Source organism: Pan paniscus, chromosome 13, assembly GCF_029289425.2.
Source record: "Pan paniscus chromosome 13, NHGRI_mPanPan1-v2.0_pri, whole genome shotgun sequence".
Taxonomy (NCBI): domain Eukaryota; kingdom Metazoa; phylum Chordata; class Mammalia; order Primates; family Hominidae; genus Pan; species Pan paniscus.
The window spans coordinates 102992250-103018230 of record NC_073262.2 but is presented as its reverse complement, the minus strand read 5'-3'; the positions used below and the strand labels follow the sequence as shown (position 1 = coordinate 103018230).

The 25981-nt window shown below is 40.5% G+C and overlaps 1 protein-coding gene across 12 annotated transcripts in view; it reads right to left on the bottom strand.

Annotated features, from left to right (window-relative positions):
• Positions 1–25981, bottom strand: part of SPATS2L (spermatogenesis associated serine rich 2 like) — a 173312-nt gene that overhangs the window by 83062 nt on the left and 64269 nt on the right. For 10 of the 12 annotated variants that reach the window (XM_003820717.6, XM_055108937.2, XM_003820714.5 and 7 more), the window contains one exon: positions 6748–6808. In XM_003820717.6, coding sequence (XP_003820765.2) covers positions 6748–6786 — 39 coding nt within the window. In that variant the 5' untranslated portion in view covers positions 6787–6808. Of the gene's footprint in view, positions 1–6747; positions 6809–11991; positions 12142–17632; positions 17864–25981 lie in introns of those variants that run through there. The other 2 variants (XM_034954777.4, XM_063595512.1) reach the window with 2 other exon arrangements.

The window sequence follows — 25981 nt, the reverse complement described above, 5'->3', positions numbered from 1 at the left end:
TTTTTTTCCCAGATCGAGTCTCACTCTTTCGCCCAGGCTGGAGTGAAGTAGCATGCTCTCCGCTCACTGCAACATCTGCTCCCTGGGTTCAAGAGATTCTCCTGCCTCAGCCTCCCAAGGAGTTGGGATTATAGGTGTCCACCACCACTCCCAGCTAATTTTTGTATTTTTAGTAGAGACGGGGTTTCGCCATGTTGGCCAGGCTGGTCTCGATCTCCTAACCTCAGGTGATCTGCCTGCCTTGGCCTCCCAAAGTGCAGGTGTGAGCCACCGTGCCAGGCCTCAAACAAAAATGTTAATTAACTAGAGCTCTTTTTCCATTTTTTAATTGTGAAATAAACAGATAGGCTCCCCCAGATTCTTTCTAGTTTATATCGTTAAGAGCTCATAAAGCAGCTCTACATTTATTATTGTACTTGATGACTTTGTGAGGCAGATTTTATTATCATGTCCAATTTACAGATTAGGAAATTGAGGCCCAGAAAAGTTAAGTGGCTTATTTCGGGGTGCTCAACTAATAATCTCTGACTTCTGTCTCCAAACTCCACACTCTTTCCACAGCCTTACCTTGTTGGAGATCACTTCCCAAGTGTACTGGGTCCTCTAAAGTGGCTTAGAGGTCACTCATTGGAATTAGTTATCAGTGCATAATTGGACACTTTGCAACTATTAACCCCATTTACAAAGACCCTCTTTACTTTCCATCACCAAGTTTTACTGCTGAATTGTATTCTATTTAAACTGATTTATGGGAATGCATTAAAAATATCTGACTAAAATTTCTATTTTGTCTATACCAGTTCTAATAATCCTTTCTTATTCAGTTAAAATTATTTAAACATTTATAAATCTAATTTACCTTGGTACCCACATATTTTACACAGAAATAATCTAACAGTGACTATTAAGCTCTACGCTGAAATCATCTATAAATTTCTAGTATTCAATTTCTTTAAAAATACATTATTTAGAAAAGAAGCTATTAAAAAATGAGTATGCCCTAAATATAAGATCAGATTAGCCCAAAGATTTTGTTCTGATAGCTCACCTTCACAGAGTGACATTTGGGGAATTTTTTTCTCCCTTTATTTTTTTATTTCATGCAGCAGGATATGACCGGTTACTCAGCAAAGGACCTCATTTGGTATTGTGAAGCCTACCTGAGACCACCTGTATTTGATGATTATGTAAACATACTACTTTTCTGAAGAACCACAGGTGGTCAATGTAAGTAACCCAAGTTTCTGTTTTTAGAAGCAATTTAAAATATGCTTTATTTAATAGCAAAAAGAGTACTAAAATGAGATGACATTTCCATTAACCTACATTTCATTTTTCAAGAAGACTTGAGATTTTGCAAAACATCGTAAATGGGAAATGAAGTCTCTAAAGAACTTAACAATTCAAGCAGGCGTGTTCATTCATTCATTATTCATTCATTTATCTAACTCTATCTGGGGGTCAACTATGTATCAAACCCAAGAATAGCAATAGTAAGACCCATTCTCTGCCTCCAAGAAGCACAGTCTCACATGGGGAGACAGAGCCACAACTAACAATTACACTCCGTGGAATAACAGCTGCAGTGGAGAATGCAGAGAAGCCCACAGAAGTACAAGGTGAATGACAGAGGAAGGGCGAATCATTTAGGCAGGGTAGGAGAAAGAAGAGAGTTGAGTCCCTGAGGAGGACATCCCAGACAGAGGAAACAGCCTTTGCAAAGGAGGCAGACACATTCAAGGTCAGGGTGGCGAATGAGAGATGCGTGGAGATGCAGCAGTGGATAAGGGTGTAAAAGGTGGACGGGGTCCACTCATGCAGGGGATGTATGTTATGCCGAAGAGACCAGACTCTGATTGCAACCATATTTTCAATTTAAATCCTTATCGTTATAATCCAACAAGGTAGAGATATTTTAAAATGAAACAGTTAAAATGATTGTCAATTTTAAGTTTCAGTTGTCTTGAATATTAAACCTGAAATCATTAGCTACCTGCTTCTTTGGACTAAAAGCTGCATGAAGGCAGGAATCATTTCCTCACCAAAGCACCTACTCGAATTCATCCAATAGAGGACCCACTAGAGACAGCTGATGAACTCATTTGATTCCAACACTTCTTATGAAGTAATTAATTTCCCACAGTGCTCGACTAGATACTGCATCACCAACACTAAATAGATGTTTTATCTGATCTCTACAAGCTTGTAATCTAAGACATAACAGTTGTTATTCTTAATTTTGAGAATTAAAATGTCATTGCTCTGTGTGACAGATTGAGAAACAAACTAATCATAAAAATTTTTAGGCCATAAAAGCTAATAACTAAAGACAGTAAGTATACTAAAATAAATCAATGTCAAATTATAAACGTTCAGAATTTTCAGTTGTTTATTATGATTTATTTTATTGAGTTGAGAAATCTATTAACCTTTTGACATGGGAAGATGGAATTCACTAATAAGTTAGAGAAGCACTACTTCCATTGTCATCACCCTCTTTCAAAATAGTGCCAACATTTTGATAAGTTACGGAAATGCAGTGGGAAAACACTACTGTTAATTGTCAGGTGGACATCTGACACTGCTCATGAGGAGTGGGATGACTGTGGCTCTTAAGCCTATGCATGGAGCATTCACACTGAACCTCTGTGATCTGTGTGCTAACAGATCAGCCTATTTTCCCTCATTGGCATGATGCCACCTCTGTTTTGAATAAGACACTCTAATGTCGGCTGCTGTGCCTACCATATTGGTCTGTCCACCAGCCATGTTTTGCAGGGATCAATTGCTATGAGTCTGATTCTTTAAAGTGCTTTTCCTTTCCATGGTCCAACTTTAGGAGCTGTTCTATCTCAACAGATATTAGGAAAGGGGCTGCCGATCCTCGATCAGCACCATGGCGCCCAACCCAGCTTCTCAAATTGGGGAATACATATTCTCACTTGAATATATGACTGTGAGTTCAGACATTATATGAAGAAGCCATGACATAAAAGGGACATCTTGCTGCTATTTTTTACTCAATGGCCAATAAGTTGGTAAAGATATAGGAAAAAACAAACTCCGCTTCTCCTACTATGCTCTCACAATGCAGAATACTTCTGGGGACCTCTGGTCACCCAAATGTGTGGGGGAATTCTCTCCACCAAGTAATCGTTCAGCAGTGGATTCTTCAGCAGACATCAGCTGGGTGTTCTCCCACTTAGTTCTCCCAGTGTTAATTCTGACACTGTCTACCTGGAGATAGCATCAGATCCCACAGATTGAGAGCTCAGTTCCACAAGACCACCCCCACTTCAGATACCAGCACAAGTACAATTGGCCCTCCATGTCCACAGGTTCCATATCTGTGGATTCAACCAACCACAGAACCAAAATATTTGGGGGAAAAAAAACAGTAAAAAATATCAACAGTAAAAAAAAAAAATGGCTTTTGGAACATCATAAAATCAAAAAATCTTAAATCAAACCACCATAAATAAGGGACTGTCTATAATTTGCTAGAGTGGCTCACAGAACTCAGGGAACACATTTACTCGTTTATTACAAAGGATATTATTAAGGTTACTGATGAACACAAGAGAGAAGAGATGCACAGGGCAAGGTATGTGGAAAGGGGCTCAAAGCTAACATGCCCTCTCTGGGTTCACCACCCCAAACCTCCAAGTATTTAGCTCAGTCCTTTTGGGTTTTTCCAGAGGCTTCGTTACATAGGCATGACTGCTTACATCATTGGCCACTGGTGATCAACTTAAACGTCAGCTCCTCTCTCCTCCTGCCAGTTTGGTGGGTAGGACTGAAAATTCCAACCCTCTAATCATCTGGTTGGTTCCCTGGGCAACCAGCCCCTATTGGACGATATCCAAGAGCCCTCAGCCAAAGATCAGCTCATCAGCATACAAAAAGACACTTATCATTTTGAAGATACCAAGGATTTTAGGAATGGTATATATATTTCATAATAAGTATCACAAAGTTACAGTGGTTTTATACTGAAATAATGTGTGGAATATATTATTAAATACAATGGATAAAAATTTTGCATCGATTTTTAAGACAACATGTAATAATACTCCAAGGAAATTGTATGTTGTCAGAAGTTAGTTTTGACCATGTGCCCAGAGACTTGGGGTAACACATTAGTCCTTCTGTGTCTTGGGGTCATTTTGATGGAAAACCCTGAGAAGCAGTAATATGTGGAAAGGGTACAGGCTTTAGAACCAAACACAGCTGAGTTTGAATCCCTGTTCCTCCACATTTCTTGAGAGTTTGACTTTGACCAAGACAAGTCTGACCTCAAGCCTCAGTGTCCTCATCAAACAGAAAGGTTATTTAACATGAAGATTTATAAAATATGTAGCACAGTCGCTAATGGAGCCAGGTGAGATTTTTAAAACATGTAAGATCAAGTCATATTCCAGCTTAAAACCTTCCAACAGCTTCTTTTTGCTCTCTGAATAATGCCCTACATGGCAGTATTATGGGTTCCAAACCTTTCAGTACATGGACCTCCTTTGGCAGTCTGGTGAAGCCTTTGGGGTCTTTCTCAAAATAATGTTTTAAAATTCATGAAATAAACTACCTGTGATTACAAAGGAAACTACTTATATTGAAATATACTTAGAATATTAATAAAAAACAAACATGCTACAGTAATATATGTATTTCTCTATTAACACATCAAATAACATTATATAGTAACAGGGTTCTTCAACTACAGTAAGTTTGAAGTAATGACGGACAACCATTTCAGGATATCTGCAACAAATGTAATTGGATATGAAAATATCTGTGATTTTTAATTGTGAAAGTCACGGGTACTGCTGCTCTACTGTGGGTTTTTTGTTTGTTTGTTTTTTGAGGCAAAGTCTTGCTCTGTCACCCAGCCTGGAGTGCAGTGGCGCGATCTTGGCTCACCCCAACCTCTGCCTCCTGGGTATAAGCGAATCTCCTGCCTCAGCCTCCTGAGTAGCTGGGATTACGTGTGTCTGGCACCATACCTAGATAATTTTGTATTTTTAGTAGAGACAGCGTTTCTCCAGGTTGGTCAGGCTGTCTTGAACTCCCGACCTCAGGCGATCTGCCCGCCTCAGCCTCCTAAAGTGCTGGGATTACAGGTGTGAGCCACCACACCTGGCCCTACTCTGGCTTTTTTTTTTTTTTTTTTTTTTTTTGCCTTTGCCTACATTCATGACTGGAGGAAACGGTAAATTTCATTTAGATGTTAGTGAAGATAAAAATGTATTTGTTCTCATCTACATTCATGGACCCATGGATTCTAACCGCGATCCCTTGGAGATCCACGGACCTGGGTAGAGAGCCAGGATTCTAAGTGGTATTCTTGGACTTCATCTCCCATCACCAATCACCTTTGTCTACCACACCTGGACCACACTGACCACCTGCTCATCAAACACATTCAACTTAGTCAACCTTAGGCATCTGCTTTGCTTTTCTCTCTGTCTGGAATTCTCTGTCCTCAGATCTTTGTATGGTTGTTTATTTCCCCATCTTTATCTCAATCAAATGTCACCTCCTCCAAAAGGCTTCCCTGACCACCCCACACAGAGGAGCCACCTCCCCTTGCCTTCATCACACCGCCCTGCTGTTTTCTCCACAGTTGTTATCACCGCCTGGAACAACTGTGTTCATTTAGATATTCTTGTGTTTATTCTCTGCTTCCCTGCCCTAAAATGTGAGCTCCATGGGAGCAGGAACTTCATCTACATGTTCAGGGCCATACCCCAGGCATCTAGAGTGGTGTTTGGGTCTATTACCCTGTTGCTAAGTGAAAGAAAAAATAGTAATGGCTTCACAAATGTCACTTCTCTCATCCTTCACTCTGTATTTTTGGTATGGTGAGGATACAAAGAGATGAAAGACAAACTCCTGCCTTCACATGGTTTACAGTCCAGAGAAGGCTGTGGGGTGATGCTGTGGAAGGTGCACCAGCACTGTGGTGGCTTGGGCTCCTGTCCAGGCTCTCCCACTTGCCTATACAACCACTAGCAAACCAGTGCTAGGGCCTCAGTTCCTATGGTGTCAGACAAACGGGTTGGACAAATTTATCTTCATGGTCTATGGTTTATGATCCTTAAGAGCTAACATTACAAGGCAGCATATGTGGCAAGTGAGGGATTCTGACCCTCAGTGGAGGACGCAGCATAGACTTGGAAAGAGCTCTGAAGTGGAATCAGTCTCCAACAAATCATGAGAAGTGGGGATTTTCAGAGTCATGAACTCTCAGCGTTGAAAGAAACTTCAAAGGCTGCCCAGCATGACCACCAGGTGATAGACTGGATGTCTCTCTCTGAGTCCATTTCTGAAGAGGTAATATAATACCCTTGCTCTTAGATGTAACCCAGCCTGGGGGTGAAGAGTATGAACTGTGGAATGGCACACTGCATGGGTTCAAAACCCAGCTCTGCTGTTTACCAGCTACGTTAACTTAGCCAAATTACTTCTCTGTTTCTCAACTTCCACCTCTGTAAAATGGAAATAACAACAGTATCTTCTTTATGGGGTGATGGTCAAGAGTAAATGAAAAAATGAGTGTCATATGCTTAACATGCTTTCAGTAAACGTTACTTATGATTCTTTCTGCTGAACAGTTTACTGTTGTGGCAAACTTACTACGTATCCCCCAAAACCATTTTCCCTTTCTCCACTGTAATTGAGTTTTTACCTGCTAGGAACTGCATTACCTAGTTTGGAGTTTCTGTGAGCCAACGTATAACTTGATCTTACCTTTTCCTTGACATTCACATGAGTATTGAGTTCAGCCATCTTGCTTCTAGTGGAATAGGCCCTATAAAGAAGGAAAACAAGATTAAGTTTTAAAATTGATTTCTCAATGTGTTATTTTTACACTCTCTTCCAACACAGTAAACAACTTCATTCGGTCATAATCATAAATATCATTTTAGAATGTAAAAATACTTTCAAGCTAAGCATCTGACTTAGACATGTTCTAAAAGCACGTTACAATAACTCTAGAAAACAAAGTAAAATCTTTTATTCATACTGTATTGACATGAAAAACGACAAAGACAGATGGGAATTTATCTAAATTGTGTTTCTTCCTATTATGTAAAAGAAAGATGGTCAAAAATAGAGAGAAGGGAAATTGTACCTATTTTAACTAAGTGTTGTCATCACAGTCCTCACTGTCTCAAAGCTTTTATCAGCTCCTAGGTAATCTAACAAACATTTATTGAATATATCTCTCCTATATGTACATAACAATACCAAGCACTACGGAAAAAAACAGGAGAAAACTATCCCAGGTTTAAACATAAGAATCCACCCCACAACTTCTTTTCTTTTTTTTTTTTTTTTTTTTCAGCTTTTCTATCTGGAATGCTCTAATTTCAGATCTTTGCAGGGTTGTTCCTTTCCTGCAGTCTTTTTCTGGGGGGGGGGGTGCGTCTCAAAAATCTTTTTTTTTGAGCTTGTCTCAAAACAAACCTAAAGGAAAACCTACCTGTTGCCCAGGCTGGAATGCAGTGGCGTGATCGCAGTTCACTGCAGCCTCCATCTCCTCAACTCAAGCGATCCTGCCACCTCAGCCTCCCAAGTAGGTGGAACTGCAGGTATGCACCACCACACTCAGCTAATTTTTGTATTTTTTGTAGAGACAAGGGTCTCACTTTGTTGCCCAGGCTGGTCTCAAACTCCTGGGCTCAAGCGATCCTACCACTTCGGCCTCCCAAAGCACTGGGATTATAGGTGTGAGCCATGCACCTGTCCTCTGCAGTCTTTATCTTAGCTTGAGTTATCACCTCCTCCAAGAGGAGGTGACCACCATATCTAAAGTTGCCACCTCTCCTGCCTTACTCTCCAACAGAATATAACAGTTTTAAATTTGTTTTTTCACTTACCAACATATCATGAGCAACATTCCAGATCGATACATATCTATCTTCATTGTAATTTTTATTGTCCATAATTTCATAATCTCCATTTTCAAATGGACCCTTAAAACTGCCCATAATCCTTCTGTTTCTTCAAAATCTTTAGGTTTTCTGCCTTTGGTGTCCAATCTCTTTGTAAAGTGGCCCCCTCTGAGAAGATCTGTGTTCCCAAAATCAAGCTGTTGTGTTTTCTTTTCCCTTATCTGGTCAAAATCTTTCACCATTATAATGGAAGACAGATCTTAAGACTTTAATAGATTCAATCTTTTTGAAATAGAGAATAAATGACTTAAATGCACAAACAGATTGGTTCAGAAATTAGCAGCCAGTCAGGCCAAGATATCAACATATACCACCTATTTGCATGTTGAATGCTTTTTGTCAATCAAGAACCACTGAAACACTTTCTTATATTCCTTTTCTCTTCTTATAAAGAGTGTACCCACCTCCAGAGTAGACACATGCTAGGGATAACTTGCAAAAATTCTCTGATTCTTCCCCACTATTTTCTTTTACACTTACGTCTTAAATAAAGCATAAATTCAGATCCATTATCTATTGCTGATTTTAGGATGAAAGCTTGGTAATACGCAATGTTAACTCTATTACTACTCAAATTATTCTCAACTAGGAATCCAGAGAGACAAATTATCAAATATTAGAAACAGTAACATTTTATTTTTATAAGTTCCCAAATATTACTGCCACTGACACAAGCATTTGGACATGCTAGCAGGAGAGACCCTGCATACTTGCTTCCAGTAAAGCAGCGCTTTCCCAAATGCTCCATAAAAGTGCCCCATCTATTGAAAACACCCTCCAAATGGTAAGTTCTATATCCCTGGACTTGGCATATAGGAGAGTCAGTTGGTGCAAAAGTAATTGTGATTTTTGCCATTGAAAGTAAGGCTAAGGCCCCAAATACTTTTGTACCAACCTAATAGCTGGCAAATAACACTCGAATTTTATTTTCACTTATTCCTGACCCTGAAAGTTACTCGTTTGTAAAGAAGAGGATTCTTTTCTGATTATTTCTAATAGTGAACATGAATGATGTGTGAAGTACAAGAACAAATAATTAGGTGTTTTTGTTTACAAGCCAGGGGTGGAAAGTAAAGCCTTTGGTTGGTCATTACAAGCCTGCAAGACAGTCTGCAATCATTATATTGGAAGACTTCTGGATGGCTGATTTTCTTATTCAAATGAAAGTTTTGGCATCATGTAAACATACATTGTATATACATGAATTTTTCAGTGTGTGATAGTATATGAATGTGTGTATGAGAGGGTGATGGAGGGGGAGGAGAGAGAGAGGTATACCTAAGAACTATGAAGAACTGAATGGTGACAGCTGAATTTGGTGCCATTAAGAATGAATCTGTGAGCCACAATGACTTTCATTAGACCAGATCAGCTGATTCTTCTGGACACATCTAATTTTGCCATTACGGATATGTGAAATCTAACAGAAAAAGCTTTTGTTTTGTTTTTGCATTTGGGCTTTGATGTCTAGGATTTGGATGTGCAGCATTCTCTAAAGCTGAAATGTTATAATCCACAGAGGAATCAGGGAGGAATTCCATTGAAGAGAGAAAATTTATGAGATCTGAAGACGTGGTCACAATGGATGGTAAGCTATATTCGTAAGAAAACATACACGCACACACGCTCACATCTCCTTGGCAATTCTTTTTCTCTTTGACCTCAAGTCTAACTCAAGGAAGACTCTTCTTTGGGACTGATGCTAGTAAAATTAATTACAATTTTATTCAAATCATAATTTTATTTTTTTGTGGAAGAAAAATGCTGGCTGTGAGGGTAGAATGGGGCTATTTTCTCAGATGGGAAAATAAGATAAAAATAATTAAAGGGACCCATTCCTTGCCCATTTTACTCTCAATTATTTTTCCCAGGTGGAAGGCTGCCTCTACAGGCTCCATCTTCCAGGTGGGTTCCAATACCCTCTCCATATCACAGTAAAATAAAATCTTACTGTTTCTAATATCACAGCTTTCTGCTAGCTGGTGCATAACAGAGGCAATGGGGAACTAGTTAAAAGGTTCTAATTTAAACAGACCATAAATTTGGTTTGCCTTAAAGAATTGTAAGTTGGCCGGGTGCGGTGGCTCACGCCTGTGGTCCAGCACTTTGGGAGGCCAAGGTGGGCGGATCACGAGGTCAGGAGATCGAGACCATCCTGGCTAACACAGTGAAACCCTGTCTCAACTAAAAATACAAAAAAATTAGCTGGGCGTGGTGGCGGGCACCTGTAGTCCCAGCTACTCGGGAGGCTGAGGCAGGAGAATGGCATGAACCCAGGAGGCAGAGCTTGCAGTGAGCCAAGATCGCACCACTGCACTCCAGCCTGGGCGACAGAGCGAGACTCCATCTAAAAAAAAAAAAATTATAAGTTTAAGTGACTAGATAGTCAAATTGGGTTCTACTGCTAAGGACAAACACTGGGGAAACTGTGGGACAGGTGAGGTTATTTTCGGTGTGTCCTGAAGGTCCTCGTTGAGTGTCTGCACCCTCCAATCAGCACTAGTCCCTCCAGAACGTCCGGAAGCCCACCTTGCCCCTGCATAACATCATGTGCTCATTACCTTTCCTGAGCTGACCCTCCCTGCTATGAAAATGAAACAGTGCTGTGTCCCTATTTTGAGATTCTCTTTTCTGCTATGAACTATATCTGCCCAGTCAGTTCAATTTCATCTAAATCTTAATTGTTTAAAGTAGTCAAGGAACTTTTCAATATATTTTCACCTGATTTCACATGACAGGCCCAGGGTTTAGCAACGTGAAGCCTCAGCCCTCTAAGGTGCAGACATCTAGGTAAGCCCAAGAAGCCTCTAATGCTGTGATTTTTAGGACCTACAGTGAGTAACAGATGTCTGGGGACAACAGACCTTCTCCCTGACATCTTGGTCATCATGCTTGGTAGTGTATCACTGCCAAACATGACTGAATACTCATACCTTAACATGTATCGACCATAGGAGCTTTTAAATCTATAAGAAAGGTACAGGGATCTTTGACTTCTTGAGAAGAACCTGGTTTCTCCTTGTTATTATCATTTAAAATTGTTATTGGAACAGACCAATTACTGCGGGCTAACTATTCAAGTCCACGAATACATGTTCCATACATACCAATCAATCAACACAAAATTAAGATACTCAGAAATATAAGTCCTGATATTGGTGCAACATTTCAATAGCTTAGACATTTTTTAAAACTTTTTTCCTAAAAATTGCAATTTAGATTTCAGTAATACCATTATAAACATATGTAGATATAATCATCTAATTTTTACATATGTCCTAAAGAAAAATAGAGATCAAGGAAATTGTTAAAACTTATTAGGGAAACATACTAGTCATAAAGGAAAGATTTTCACCATTTTAATACATCATCTATATATACTTTTCTAGTATAAAATTTATGAACCACAGCTGGGCGCGGTGGCTCACGTCTGTAATCCCAGCACTTTAGGAGGCCGAGGTGGGTGGATCACGAGGTCAGGAGATCGAGACCATCCTGGCTAACACGGTGAAACCCTGTTTCTACTAAAAATACAGAAAATTAGCCGGCATGGCGGCATGCGCCTGTAGTCCCAGCTGCTGGGGAGGCTGAGGCAGGAGAATGGCATGAATCCGGGAGGCAGAGCTTGCAGTGAGCTGAGATTGCGCCACTGCACTCCAGCCTGGGCGACAGAGCAAGACTCTGTCTCAAATAAATAAATAAATAAATAAATAAAATTCATGAACCACAAATATGGTTACCACCAATCACTTCAAACACAAAATTATATTGAACTGATCACTGAGCAAAAATCTTACAGAATATGCATTAACAGTAGCCAGAAAATCTATTAGCTTAGAACAAAGATAAACATGTTTTATGAAAAATAAACCCAAATAATAGACATTCTGGCAAATATGTCTGTCTCTGTATTTCCAATTGATATAATTCAACAAATTTTAATATGTATGACAGTTATCTGTAAAGTTTTAAAAATATATATTTATGTTTCTAATGCAATCACATAAAACATGCAAAGTTCTATCAATGTACTGACCTATCAAATCGCTTTCTGACTTGCTTGTCTCCTTTCTCCCTCCTGTTTGATTGTGTAGGCAGTAATAAAGTTTCACTTTCGTTTCTCTGAAACCCATTAATGCTCTTAGGTTTACTTTCCTGTTCTTGGGTATTACATCACTTTGCTTGAACTGGATTTAAGAAACCATAGGAAATATATAAGAAAACATTTTAAGTAATGATTTTAACAAAATTTTCAAGGTTATTAATGCAAAATTTCCCATGATTTGTAAAAACAGAAATCATACTGCATATTTGGGGCCGTTAATAGGGTATTTCATAAATTATCATAATGTAAGCTGGAGTGGGTAAATGCCAAATGTCATGACGTATGACTTAGAGAGGGAAAATGACCAAGTTGGTAGAGACTGGATCGACTTGACTTTCTGGCTAATCAACAGACTTAACCAGGGAGCTCTGAAAAACTGAGATTTCTGGGCCCCAAGGTCAGTTGGTGTGGGGAAGTTGTGATGGAAAACAGTGACTCCCAGGTCATTTTCATGCAAAGCCAGATTGGAATGTGGCTAGTCTAAAGTGAAATGTGCTGGAAGGGTTTAATAGAGGCCGAGTTTCAAAGACTGAGTACAAAAAAAGGAATATAAGCTGTCTCATTAATACTTTTTATATCGACTATATGTTGAAATGATAGCATTTGATAGATTGGATTAAATAAAATACAATATTAAAATTAATTTCATCCACTTCTTTTCACTTTTTTAATGTGACTGCTAGAAAATGTATGATTGCATGTGTGGCTTACATTATATTTCTACTGGAAAGTACTGTCCTAGAGCAGGGGTTCTTAAAGTGTGGTTCCCAGATGAGTGGCCTCAGCATCACCTGGGAACTTGTTAAAGATGCAAATACTCTGCCCCTCACCAGACAGAAAGGGAAGCTCTGGATGGCAGGGGCAGCACAGCAGTCAGTGCTTAACAAGCCCCGAAGGGTATTCGGACGTGCACTAGCAAAACCGTGAGAACTACTAGTGTCTCCATCCTGGAACATAGAGAAAGAGCCTCTTCCTTAATCCCAAACACTACACACAAGAAACAGATTCTCATGGAAGCCTAGAGAGATAAGGGGAAGGCCAGTTTCCTACAAATTACGTCGTTAAGGAATAATCTTTTCAAAAATATATTATTAATAATAATTAGCACACTTCTGGAGAACTTATAACGTACCAGACACTCTGCTAAGTGCTTGACATACATTTTTTTTCATTTTACCGTCACAACCCTACGAATAGAAATTAAGATTATCCCCATTTTTACATACGTGGAAACTGAAGCACAAAGAGACCTAGTAACTGCTCAAGGTCCCACAGTTAAGTGGCAGGGCCAGGACTCAAACCTAAGGCAGTCCAACTCAGCAAGCCCACGGCCATTGGGCTAACAGCACCTCAAAACCATCATAAACAAGTCACAGGGCTCACTGTCTATGAAATGCAGTAAGAACTCCACCAGGGGAATAAAACCGTTCCACGGGACCTGCCTTCTCAGGCCAGACAGGCCCACAGTATATGCCTTGCGCATTTGCAGGATGCACAAACTGCAGTGTGAAACCACTCCACTCACACAGGAATGGGCATAAATGAACTTGTTTTAAAGAAATGGCTATTTTTGGCTGGGTGCGATGGCTCACTCCTGTAATCCCAGCATTTTGGGAGGCCGAGGCGGGTGGATCACCTAAGGTCAGGAGTTCGAGACGAGCCTGACCAGTATGACAAAACCTCGTCTCTACTAAAAATACAAAAATTAGCTGGGCATGATGGCGTGTGCTTGTAGTCCCAGGTACTGGGGAGGGGGATGGGGTGGGCTGAGACAGGAGAATTGCTTGAACCCGGTAGGTGGGGCGGAAGTTGCAGTGAGCTAAGATCATGTCACTGCACTCCAGCCTGGGTGACAGAGTGACTCCATTCACCACAACCCTGACCCCACCAAAAAACGGCTGTTTTCCTGCAGCTTCCTACCTCAGGTGAAGGTGCAAAGAGTTGCAGTTAGTGGGCCCTCAGCCAACAAATTGTTTCTTGCGAGCTGTGATGCTGCCCAGTGGCTCTGTGACATTCTGGGGTCTAAAGGCATAACTAACTGAATTACTAACTTAATTACTAAGAGTAATTAAAGTGTCTGTGTACCTGACTTTGGTATAGCCTAGACAATGCTATTCAAAAATCCTGCATCACTATGATCACGTAGATCCTGAGACATTTTCTCATGGCTGCCTCAGAGGGGAAGAATCAGGACTGATTTTGTGCGTAGGAAGTCAATTATGCCATGTGATTTGAGAAGCAGCAAAAATCTCTCAGGCAAAACAGCATCCAACAGTATCTCTGAGTATGGCTTCTCAAGAGACATATGCATTTCTACTTAGTTGAAGGCATGCAATATATTACCTCTGGAAGAAGGCGCACTATCACAGATTAATTTATTTCATTCTCCTACTGCCGTCAATTGGCCCTTAGCAGACAGCAGTGCTCTGAGAGGATGGGAAACAAGACAGGTACCTTTCGATAGGGAGAGTTGGAAGAACTTCACATCTGTCTATAAAGGGCATCATTCATCCTGACAGGCCACACTGTGGCACGAGGGCCTCAGATCTCCAGGTTGGAGGAAATGAACTCTGTGGTCTCTTTTGGCTCTCAGGTACTACAGGTTTGTACAGGCACTGGGAGTTGATGGAAACACTTATAAAAGGCGTGGGTGCTGTCTCCAATGATGTACAGTAGTAGGCTATTTCTCTGTACAGGTCACTTTTAAACCAGAGACTAACCATCCAGGGCCCTAAGCACAATCAGGGGCACTTGCATGCCAGCTGAAGAGGGAAACAAGTGCTCCTTCTACAAAACTGAGATTTGGTCTAAACTTAGTACTAGGTATGTTTTCTGTGGCCTAACTGTTAAACTGCCTAATTTCTCTTCCGTTTTGTCCCCTCCTCCTTTTCCCTCCATCCTTTGCTACTCCTTATCTGGCATGGTAATGACTGAGGTCTCTTATATTTCAAGTGTTTTTGCTCTTTGTTTCTGTGGTTTAATTTCCATAGTTTAATAAAAGTTCTTGTTCCTTAGAGGAAAGTCGCTTTAATTATTAGGACTGAGAAACATAAACAATGAAACAGGGTGGTGACTGAAATATGAATTTCATATGAATATACTTAGATTGGCATTTTTTGTTTAATTTGGAGAAAAAAACTCAAGGTTGCATTTTCATTCAAAGACATTTCAATGTACTCAACCCACTGTTAGAACAACTTCACTGAAAAGCATTTTAAGGGCAAATGTCAGAAAAAAATTTCACATTTAAAAGCTCTGGCTTGGCCTCTTTTGAAAAGCAGGGTTAGCCTTTGGTTTAGAAATGTCACTGCCTACTAAGTTCTTTGTGGGGGGAAGAAAGAAAATTGAATGTTTTATTTAAACAGGTCATTAACAGTCAATACTTATTTGAAAAGGCCTGCTTTCAGAGGCAGATAAAAGCTTCCAATCACTTAGAATATCACTTGAGCAGATCTAGGGCAAGATGTGCTCATGCAAGTTTGAGACCTTCATGGGAGAACCTCTTCACTCAACAGCCCCGAGTGCTGAGTGCTTGTATGGCAGGCAGAGTCATCTGCGTGGCGCACACTGTTGTATATGCTGCACGTACACGGCAGAGCGGAACACAAAACACACTTTATGGCAGTCCCAGCTTTGAATTTTCCATTTTAGTACTGGCAAATGCTTATGAATGAAGATTAACCATTTTTGCATAAAGTGCCAAACCACCTCCTCACAGCAGCAGAATGCAAATGGGCACAAAAGAGCAAAGGACAGCTAAAATAAATGCGGCGGATCCGAGGCAGTGCAAGCACGGGGGAGGAGGATGCACGGCAGGCTTTATTAGCATTCACCTACGGCATGGTTTTTCTATTTAATTTTAAATTATTTCATTTCATAGGTCTCTGCTGGCTTGAGAATATAAATAAATGCCTTTTTCTAAAAGTGACCCAATGCTGGCTCCTATAAGGATCTGCTTCTGATTGCTGGGCTTTAAAGCAAACATGTGTTTCCATAGAGATGTGGGTGACCCGGACCTGGTGCAAGTACCCACTTGTATCAGCAACTCAATTATACTCGGTTCTTTCAAGATGCGATGATGTAAGCTCAAGTCTTTAAAATATGCCCATCCTCAGAGACATCTCAGGAAAGGTGAAGTGGCCAACGTTATGTGAAGCAGAGAAGAGGTTCAGCAGAATAAATGCCACCCTCTCCAAGCACACTGTAATTGGTTCTCTCCCTGCAGATCACACTGCTTTGCTCCCCCATCCCCCCCACCACCCGCTGGCAAATCCCAAATCCCAGAGGGGTTTGGACAAAAGATCAAACATAGTTCTTTATACTCCAGAGCCCCAAGTACTTTACCACAAACTCCCCAATGTTGAAAAAGAAATATGTGCTCCCTTTCTTCCTTTCCTTCCCCCATCTCTTTAGCTATGGGCAATTCCTACAGAAAGGGCAATGTTTTTTCTTATAATTTGACAAACATTCATTAAACACCAACAATGCACCAGGGTCTGTGGGGAATGGTGGCAGTGGTTAAAGCTACACTTACTGAACTCTTACCGTATACCCAGCAATGCTCTAAGCACGTTCCATGTATTAACTCCTTTTATTCTCAGAATTGCCCTAAGCAGTGTGTACTTCTATTTTCGTTATCACCATTTTATAGAAAAATAAACATGAGCACAGAGAGGTAAGCTACTCACTAAGTCACAAAGTTATTCAGTACCTGGTTGAGCTAAGATTCGAACTTATATCTCCTGGCTCCAGAGCTCTTGGCCCCAAAGGAGCTTAAAGATCAATGACGAAGACAGATATGTACACAAAAACAAAGGAGAACGCCAGGCAAGGAAGTGGGGAAGGAAATGAGATTAAGAACTGGAAGAATTAGAGTTGGAATTCAGCTGGCTCAAGGTTCTGGGCATAGCAACACTGGGGCTGTGGTCTGTCCAGCTCAAAAGTCCCATCCCAGAGAGTCAGGCGCAAAGGTATTAGAGGCACGCTTGCCGTTAGCGGGGCTGGGGATGGGGCTGTATGCTTTTTAAACTTTTAATGGGATCTTTATAAGGACAACACTGCATATTCACGTCCAAAGAAAACATGGATTGTGGTTCTGCAATATAACTCTGAACCAGCAAAAAGAACCCCTAACTAAACCTGGCAAACAAAAGCTCTGTGTTTATAGCTAACTCTGGGAAGCTGGCTCGGTTGTCATGGAATAAAAATGTGGAAAAGGAACCCATCATCTCTTCACAGCACATTCTGGTTTCAAAAACCTCTGTTCCAACAAACTCACAGTATCCTAGTTCATTGAGTCAGAACACTCCTAGTAAACATTTAATAATTTTCTCAAAGCGGCAGAGAAAGTCAGTTTCTTCCTAGTTCCTTGAAATGTCACTGGCACTGGCGGAACAAAAACAGTATATGATGTACTGCCTTAAACACACTGGCACTTGGTGGGAAAGAAATACTGGGGAGTGAAGGCAGGGCTTGGACTTCCAGTTGGAGAGTACCCCCAGGCAGCCAGCCCCCTTTCCCACCCCATTACTGTTCTTCCTATGGCTTCCCAGCAAATGCAACCTCAACTCACTTTTTAAGGTTTCCTCGTGCTCCAAATCAGGGCTTTCAGTCCAGTTTCCAGCGACTGGCTTTCTCAGGAGGCACATAAGCTCTGTTCCCCCACTGGCCACCTTTATCAACTTGCTTTTACTGTGACCAGTAAGTCATCTCAATAGTGACGAATGTGCAGCCAGAAACCAGGGTAGTAGCAGGATCTTGGGCGTGGCTGAGTAATCAGCAGTGGGCTGGTGGCCTTGGTCACCTGAGCAACAGAAAGACTCACCTTCAGAGAGACTACTTGTTCCCTTTTTGTGAAACTGCCCAGTGTTTTTGCCTTCAGGGTCCTGTTAGTGAATGCCTTCAGGGTCCTGTTAGTGAATGCCAGCTCTTCATCCTTCTTATCTTAGGGAAGGTATAGCTCTAAGACTGAACTTGCAACCTTTACACTCACTGCCCCTGAGGCTGAGAAGGTATAGGCTGGGACTGTAGTCATCATTCCAAAGGTCAGTTTCTGGGCATGATTGTCTGCTAAGGGCTTCTTATCTTCCAGGCGACACCAGGACAGGCATATCAATCAATTAGTATACATTCTTGCACTGCACCCTGAAACCAGTTCCTGGTTCTACACCTAATTGAAAACATCTGTTAGCTAATTTTGCATTAAATGGAAAATGTACAAACCATGTCCAGGGGTATACATTTTATTAAGGGGCATGTGCTCACACAAGGAAGTGAAGTTCTTGCCTGATGTTTATTCAGTTTAACGGCAAAAAGCCAGGGTGAGAAGCATGTGATAGAGTACATTTGGGGCAGAGTGTAGAGGGTTTTCTTACCTGTCAGACCTGCTCCATCTACACACACATTAGTCCTATATATGTTACCTGTTCACTGGTTTGAGTTTTAGAAATCTAACACATACATTCTACATGTTCTTAGAAAGGCTCACTTCCCTCTCAGATCAGGCCCCACCATCAGAGCCCATCTAGCTGACCACACACAAGCAGTTGGCCTAGAAAGCTGCTACCACCAGCCCTGTGCCTCTGTCACCAAGCACAGGATCTTGGGCCCTTAAGTAATCTCGCAGAGTAAACACTGCCTATTTTCTGCAATACAGATTCTTCCTTATGTTCTTATGACCGAAAACAAGCAATTACGATTCACCAAGATTGAATCCCAGCTCTGCCTCTTACTAGTTTTGGGATTTGGGCAAGTACCTTGATCTAGGCCGTGTTTCCTCATCAGTAAAATAGGGATAATAATAGTAACTACGGCATAGCGTGGTAAGAAGGATGAAATGAGTTCATGTTTGTAAAGTGATTACAACAGTGCCTGGCACACAGCAAGTGCTATAAAAGTGCTATAAAAGAATATAAATAGATGCTCTCATAGCTCATGTGGTAGCTTTCCCACTGTCCTCATTTTACAGGTGAGAATCTAAGGATTATGAGGTTACCAACATGCATCCAGCCAGTAATGGAGCCGGCCCTTGAAACCTGACCTTCTGACCACAAGTTGTCCTGGTGTGGCTACACCCGTCCCTTTTCCAACTCATACTGTCACCTGATGGGAGAGGTGGGGTGACTCCAGAGAGGAGAGGGTGGTGGCCCGAAGCTAGGGGCCTGACTGCAGCCCTGCTAAGGAAATACGAACTCTCAGGGCTCTGTCTGTGTCCACAGGGTCATTTGCTTTCCATGCTTTTAAAACAGCTGCACTGGCAGAAGCAAATCCATTACTACAATACCATTTCCGCATAGAATGGATCGGAAACCCATGTCAGGTCACGGTTTCCTGCTTTGTAGCTATCAGATGTGCTCAGTGCTTTCGTGACCAAATTCACAGCTTAAGGTACTTGTCTTCAAAGGACAACAAACAGTCATAACATAGAAAGAGCAAAGTTCAAATAAAGCCTTGGAGCTAATAAGGGAACAATCTAAAAATTACTAAACCTCTTTCCATACATGATTTCAGGTAATTGTATCAACATGAATAAAAGAAAGAATTCATATGATTTTAATTCCCTTTAGTTTATTCTAATGCAGTCACAGATAATAAAAACTCATTTTGATCATTTATTATATGCTCAGGATTCTAGGGGGTCATATTTACTATCTTAGTGAACTTTCCATTTCCAGCTGTAATACAAAATAGAAATTTGTCACCTGAAATATGCTGTAATGGGAAATTAATAAATAGTTTTAAAGTGCTTCAAATATACATGACTTTAACAGATTTAATACGTTACAAAAAGAATTCCTTCCTTTTAAAAAGACTGCTTCTGATAAATTCCACTTTGCCTTTCTCTCTTCCAAAGTTCCAAATACAATGCCTTTGACAAGCTAAGTGTTCAATGAAGACACATGGAAAGAAAGGAATAAATGTCCTCTCATTTTATTCTTCCTGTCTTGCTTGCAATGAATTTTTAATAATTTTTTCTCCAGTTTTTAACCCCTCATACTAAGTTATCACTTTAAATGCCACCCTTTAAAACCAGCATTGTCAGGCTGGGCACAGTCACTCATGCCTGTAATCCCAGCACTTTGGGAGGCTGAGGTGGGTGGATCCCTTGAGTCCAGGAGTTCGAGAGCAGCCTGGGCAACAGGGCGAAACCCTGTCTCTACTAAAAGTACTAAAATTAGCCAGGTGTGGTTGCATGTGCCTGTAGTCCCAGCTACTAGGGAAGCTGAAGTGGGAGGATCACTTGAGCCCAGGAGGTGGAGGCTGCAGTGAGCTGTGATCATGCCACTGGCACTCCAGCCTGGATGACAGAGTAAGACCCTATCTCAAAAAACAGCAAACCCAGCACTGTCCAATATTGTTCTAGCCACATCATTTCACACACCTTCCAATCCACTCTGCTCTTCCTCCCAGCATACCTCCAACCTTGCAATATCTTTTAGTCATTATCAGAGTCAAGGTGTAATCATAAGCACCCAAACCTTCTATATCATCCTTATTGGGCCCCATGTATCCCCTCTTTAGCCTGGTAACTTGCCTACCATCTTTTACTGATTTTATTTCTTCTTACTGTAGAGCCTTATACCCAGGATAAAGTCACTAGACTATAGCTCTCTAGTTCCTCTCCATCAAAGCCTACACTTTTGTCCAAAAAAGAAAGACTGAAGTTAACCTTTTCTATGGAGTATGAAAAAAAAATTCATTTTCACCCAATGCTAAACACATTTAAGCATTAGCCTCACTCCTACATACCCATGTAACTCCAGCACGGAGAGGGATTTTCACTGCTGTTGGCACCTACATGCACTTTACGGACGCTTCATAAACTACCTCATGGCCTGCCTTGGCCACACTCTTAGTTTGTAGCATAAAAGGATGGAGTGCAGACACACATCCTCTCTACTTTGCACGGAGCTCTAGCCTGCCCTATGGCTCAACTCACACTGGGGGAAGTTCAAAAAGTACCAGATGCTTCCAATGGTGTACAAGCATTAGCAATACATAGTTTAATCTCTTCCAAATCATTTTTCTAAAGATTGAATGAAACAAAACTTTTTTAGTACAGTGGCTCAAATAATGCACAGGCCTCTCAGCTAAATATAATACCATATATTATTTCCCTTTGGAAGACTTTCATAGTTATTCAATCTACCTAACACCAATTTTGAGGTGTAAATGTATTAGGTTTTGATTACTTGTTTGGTGAAATAGGTCCATCTCTCACAGCTTTGATTCCATTTATACCCATTCTTGGCCGATTCATAGAGACAAATAATTAGGAATGTCTGTTTTATTTTACTAATACTAACAATTTCATTATCTAACTGTGGAACATGTCCTTTGAATGTGCTCCTCCTGGGCCAGACACTACATGTAGAGGGTGCCTGTGTGTGTGTGTGTGTCCCTGTGACAACTGAGACCCAATGCCTATTCTTGGTGGGGGTGTATATTGCCATGCACAGGGGGATCAAAACCAAGAGAAATAAGAATGTAACAAAATGGTAAACAAATAATTCTGAAATGACTACAACCATGTACATAAAGTGGCTTCTGGAGGGATGAGATGGCTTTAGTTTAGGTGAGCTTAATCAAAGAGGGCTTCAGAGAGGGAGTGCTCTTTTGCACTACTTTGAGGCAATACTGGCAATGATCGAATGGCACTGCAGGTATGAGGAAGAGCGAAAGTGAAACTTCGCTTGCAGAAACACTGACTAATGTGTAAAGCCAGAAATAAAACCTACCTGCTTAGCACACAAAAGTCAATTAATAAATATTTACTGGGAGGCCACGATTTGTCTCTGCTAGATGCAATGTGTTTAGTTAATTATGATGCAGTATAAATTTAAGATTGGCTCCTGCAGGGAGATAAGATTAGCAGGCAGTAAGCAATGAGATGACATCAGAAGGCAGTATTTGAGAAGGTGTCTATATGGTGTGGTTTACATTTGTTCTGTTCGTAATGCAGCTAGAGGTAATATCCTTGTTTCATTTTTCTTTTAGTAAATGGGAAAGTTCCTTCTCATCCTATCCCAGCCCAATTCTCCCTCCCACCCCACTGTCATTTTTGGTTACATGGTTCTGAATCTAGACCTTATGCATTTTCTCTGTTATTCTTGAAATACTGAATTGAAAACAGGATCTTTTAAAATAACTTTAAATTGGTGCAAGCTGACTTTCAGTACTTTTAGTTTTGTAAAAATATATGCTTTAATCTAACAAATATTAAAGGACTCCAAAAAAATAAAATTATATAGGCAAGTTACACTTACCTCTAGGAAAGTAACTCATAAATTATATTTAAGATTCCTTTTGGTTTTATTTTTACCTGATTTTACATCCTGTGAGATGACTAACACCAAATATCACATAATTTACCAAACTCAGTCTGGAAAAAGAGATAACCAGACACTGAAAAGACACTCCTGTTTGTTTTACCAAATGCTTCTCTTAAAAATGCGAGGAGGTATTAGAAAGGGAAAATGTCTTCAAAACTTAATCTACATTTGTATCTATTTCTGAATGGCTACCAGCCAGTCTTTAAGTCTTGGTTTCATTTTTTGTTCCAAGCTTTCGAATGATACTTGACTAGACAGAATGAGACCCCTCTAGATGTTTCATACAGAACATAGGGTAAGGATGGAGGAAAGACTCTAATGGTCACAGTATTAGTCAGTTTTGTTCTTTTTGTTGTTGTTGTTAAGGCAGTCAAATTTAGCACAGGGGGATTATATGCCAACTTTAGTGACACTAATGTTAATAAGTTCTGGTAACCCACTACCATCAGACCAACATAGTCAGTTTTTGAAGAATCCTAAAGCCATGCTGTATGGTGGGGAAAAATTAATTTAGCTTATGACAAAGCATTATCCTTCAAGCCTCTGAATAATCAGCCTCTTGCTTTACAAACACTTCTTGTGTCTGACAGCTCTGCCATGCCTTTAGCAATAGCTGTCATTTACTGACCACAGTCATTCATTCATTCAGTATTCATTTTAGCACTTAGTGGGCACCTGCTCTGTGCCAGGTACCATCCTAGGTGCTGGGGATACAACAGTGAACAAACCAAACAAAACCCTCTTTAGGCACCACACTGGATGATTCCATTTCACTGAGACCTCACAATGTATCTGCATGTAGGTATTATTATCTCCACTTTAGAGATGAGGGAACTAAGGCTTATATGTTAAGGCCCAGGTCCCAGAGCTAGTCAATAGCAAGGCTGGGACTGAAACTTCTGAAACTAACTCCGAAGCTGTTCCTCATTCCACTAGTCTGATGCCATTGTTTTGGTTCAATACAAATTAAGGGAATATGTAGCTTAAAAATTATTTAGAGGGTTCATTCCAGTTGCAACGTCTTAGTATTCACAAAAATTAGAATTGTAGATGTAAAGCTGGCTTGGCAAAAATGCCAAAGGGGGAAGGAAAATTATCAATGGGAGGAACAACATTTTCTCAGTGCTTTAAATTTTGCTCCCCACTTCCCAGTGAGGACAAACCACCATGGAATACCCTTTCCTGGGCCACATTCTTTCTTATCCATTCCTTAACTTACTATCTCCTTATGTTCCTTTCCCTTTATTCCTGTTACATTTGGTGTCATTAAAGGGCAGGTGAAGCTGTCCTGGGAGGTAGTGAGACTCCTGTCACAGAATCTGTTCAAGCAGAAGCTGGCTGGCCATTGAATGAGGATGATGGAGAGGGAATTCACTTACAGTTCAGGAAGATGGGGGACCTCTGCCTTATAACTCCAGAATTCCAAAGGGAGAAACAATGTTGTTTTTGCAGTATTTTCCCGAGCTTCCCATGAGGCAACTAGAGTGGTCTCATTCTGTCTTAGTCATGTGTTGTCTGAAAGCTTGAAGCAAAAATTGAAGCCAAGTCAAGTCCAGCTGATACCTACAAGGCACACTCTCAGAAGTCAATTATTTCCTTTGGGTTTTTATGCCTGGGAGTCTGAGATGGTGATGGAAAGAGCCTTTCTTCCTGCAGGCAGGGCCAGAAATGCCTCAAATCTATAGCTTTGTTAGAAAACACGGTATGACTTACCATTCAAAGCAAAATCTAAAGAAGCTGTTGGATGACACAAACAAATATCTTCTAACAGATTTTGCATGTTTGGGTTGGTTTGTAACTCAACCCAACCTTCATGAGAAGCATCTCCTGGTCCTAATGTACCCACAATCTGCAAGTCGGTGAAGCTTCAATACTGAACTCAACATCCAGTAACTGTTTACTCTTCTGGAGTCCTGGGACTCTATGTATAAGGGAATTTATCCATTCCCAAATTAATTTGTAGATAAGACATTTTGTCTTGGCAGATCTTGAGAACTTTATTCTTGAGAGTGCACTTATTCCTCATTTGACATAGTCTGGAGTCTTCTCACCCTGAGATACATACTCCTGAGCTGTAAGTTAATCCCGCATTCGACATCCTCATTAAATAGCCATCCAGACCTTGCTCAAACTATTCTACAATGGGGATCCATGCCTCCTATAAGAGCTTTTTCTGTACAAGTCTACTTGTGACTAAACCCTTAGCTAAGACGGAGTCAACTGCCTTCCATGAATGTGCTAGCTGTGCCTTCAGACACTCCTTAAACCTGGTCACTCTTCCAAAATTCTCAGATTCATCTTACGTATGCTTTACTCTATCCTAGTACAGACTTGTTCATAGAATCAAAGGATGTCAGAGTTGGAAAGAACTTTATATAATACATTCCTAAATTAATTTGTGGGTAAGACATTTTGTCTTGTCAGAACTTGAGAACTTTATTCTTCCCACCCTGAGATACACATATACATATATATACTCAGTGGTTTTATTCATTTTTAAATGCAGCCTAAGATTGCATTTTCTTGATAATCACATCACGGTATACACTGATCATAATGAGCCTACAGTCAGTTAAAACCCCCAAGATTTCCTCATATGACCTGAGTCCCATTTCCCCAATCTTTACTTTGGCAGTTGATTTTTCTTTTTGAACCTTAAGTGCATGTGTTTACATTTGGCTCAAATTAATTTTGTCGTACTAATCTGGCTGATTTCTCAAGCCTATTAAGGTTCTGTTGGGTAGCAAATCTGTAACTTTCCACTTTAGCTGTCCATTTCACTTTGGTCATTCACAAATTGAAGGATATCATTTATGTCACTTATGCCATTAAGTACACAGTCTGGGCTTGAATCTCAGCTCTGCCACTTAGGAACTGTGTGACCTTGAGGAAATTAAACTCTCTGTGTTGCAGTTTACTCATTCATAAAGTGGAGATAAAAGGTTATCAATATCAACTACACAGAATTGTGAAGATTAAATAAACTAATATATATAGAATAATAGAACAGTTTTTGACACATAAGAGTTCAATAAATGTCAGTTATTTCTATTGTTTCATCAAAATCATCACCATTCATGTCACTGATAAAGAGAGATCTGGAATAGAACAGAGTCTATACTGGTTACCCTCCGCAATTACACTGACCCATTCTTTGGCACTCTCTGGGTTTGTTATGCAAACCTAGTTGTGAATCCATTGAAACTATTCTGTTATTCAGTTCTTATTTCTCCATTAAATCCATAATGAAACCCCGAGATATTGTGAAAACTGCGTTGATGAAATTCATATACACCATATCTATTACATTCTCTTCACTTTGCATTCCATTTATTCTACTGAACAGGAAAATCACTTAGTCCTGCTTGACTTCTTGGAGCCTAATGATTATCACTTGCTTTTCTGAGTGTTTTCTGTTTTCAGAATAAATTCCGGAATTTTGCTGAGCTTTTATGTTTTCTCTTTTTGTCAATCGCCAAGCTTCTGGGGGCTTTCTCCATTCTTTGCCATTCTCACAGATGATTGACTGCAGCAACAGTCACAGGTGAGCAAGGCATATGATGCAATCCGGGCCAGGTGGCCCCAATCCA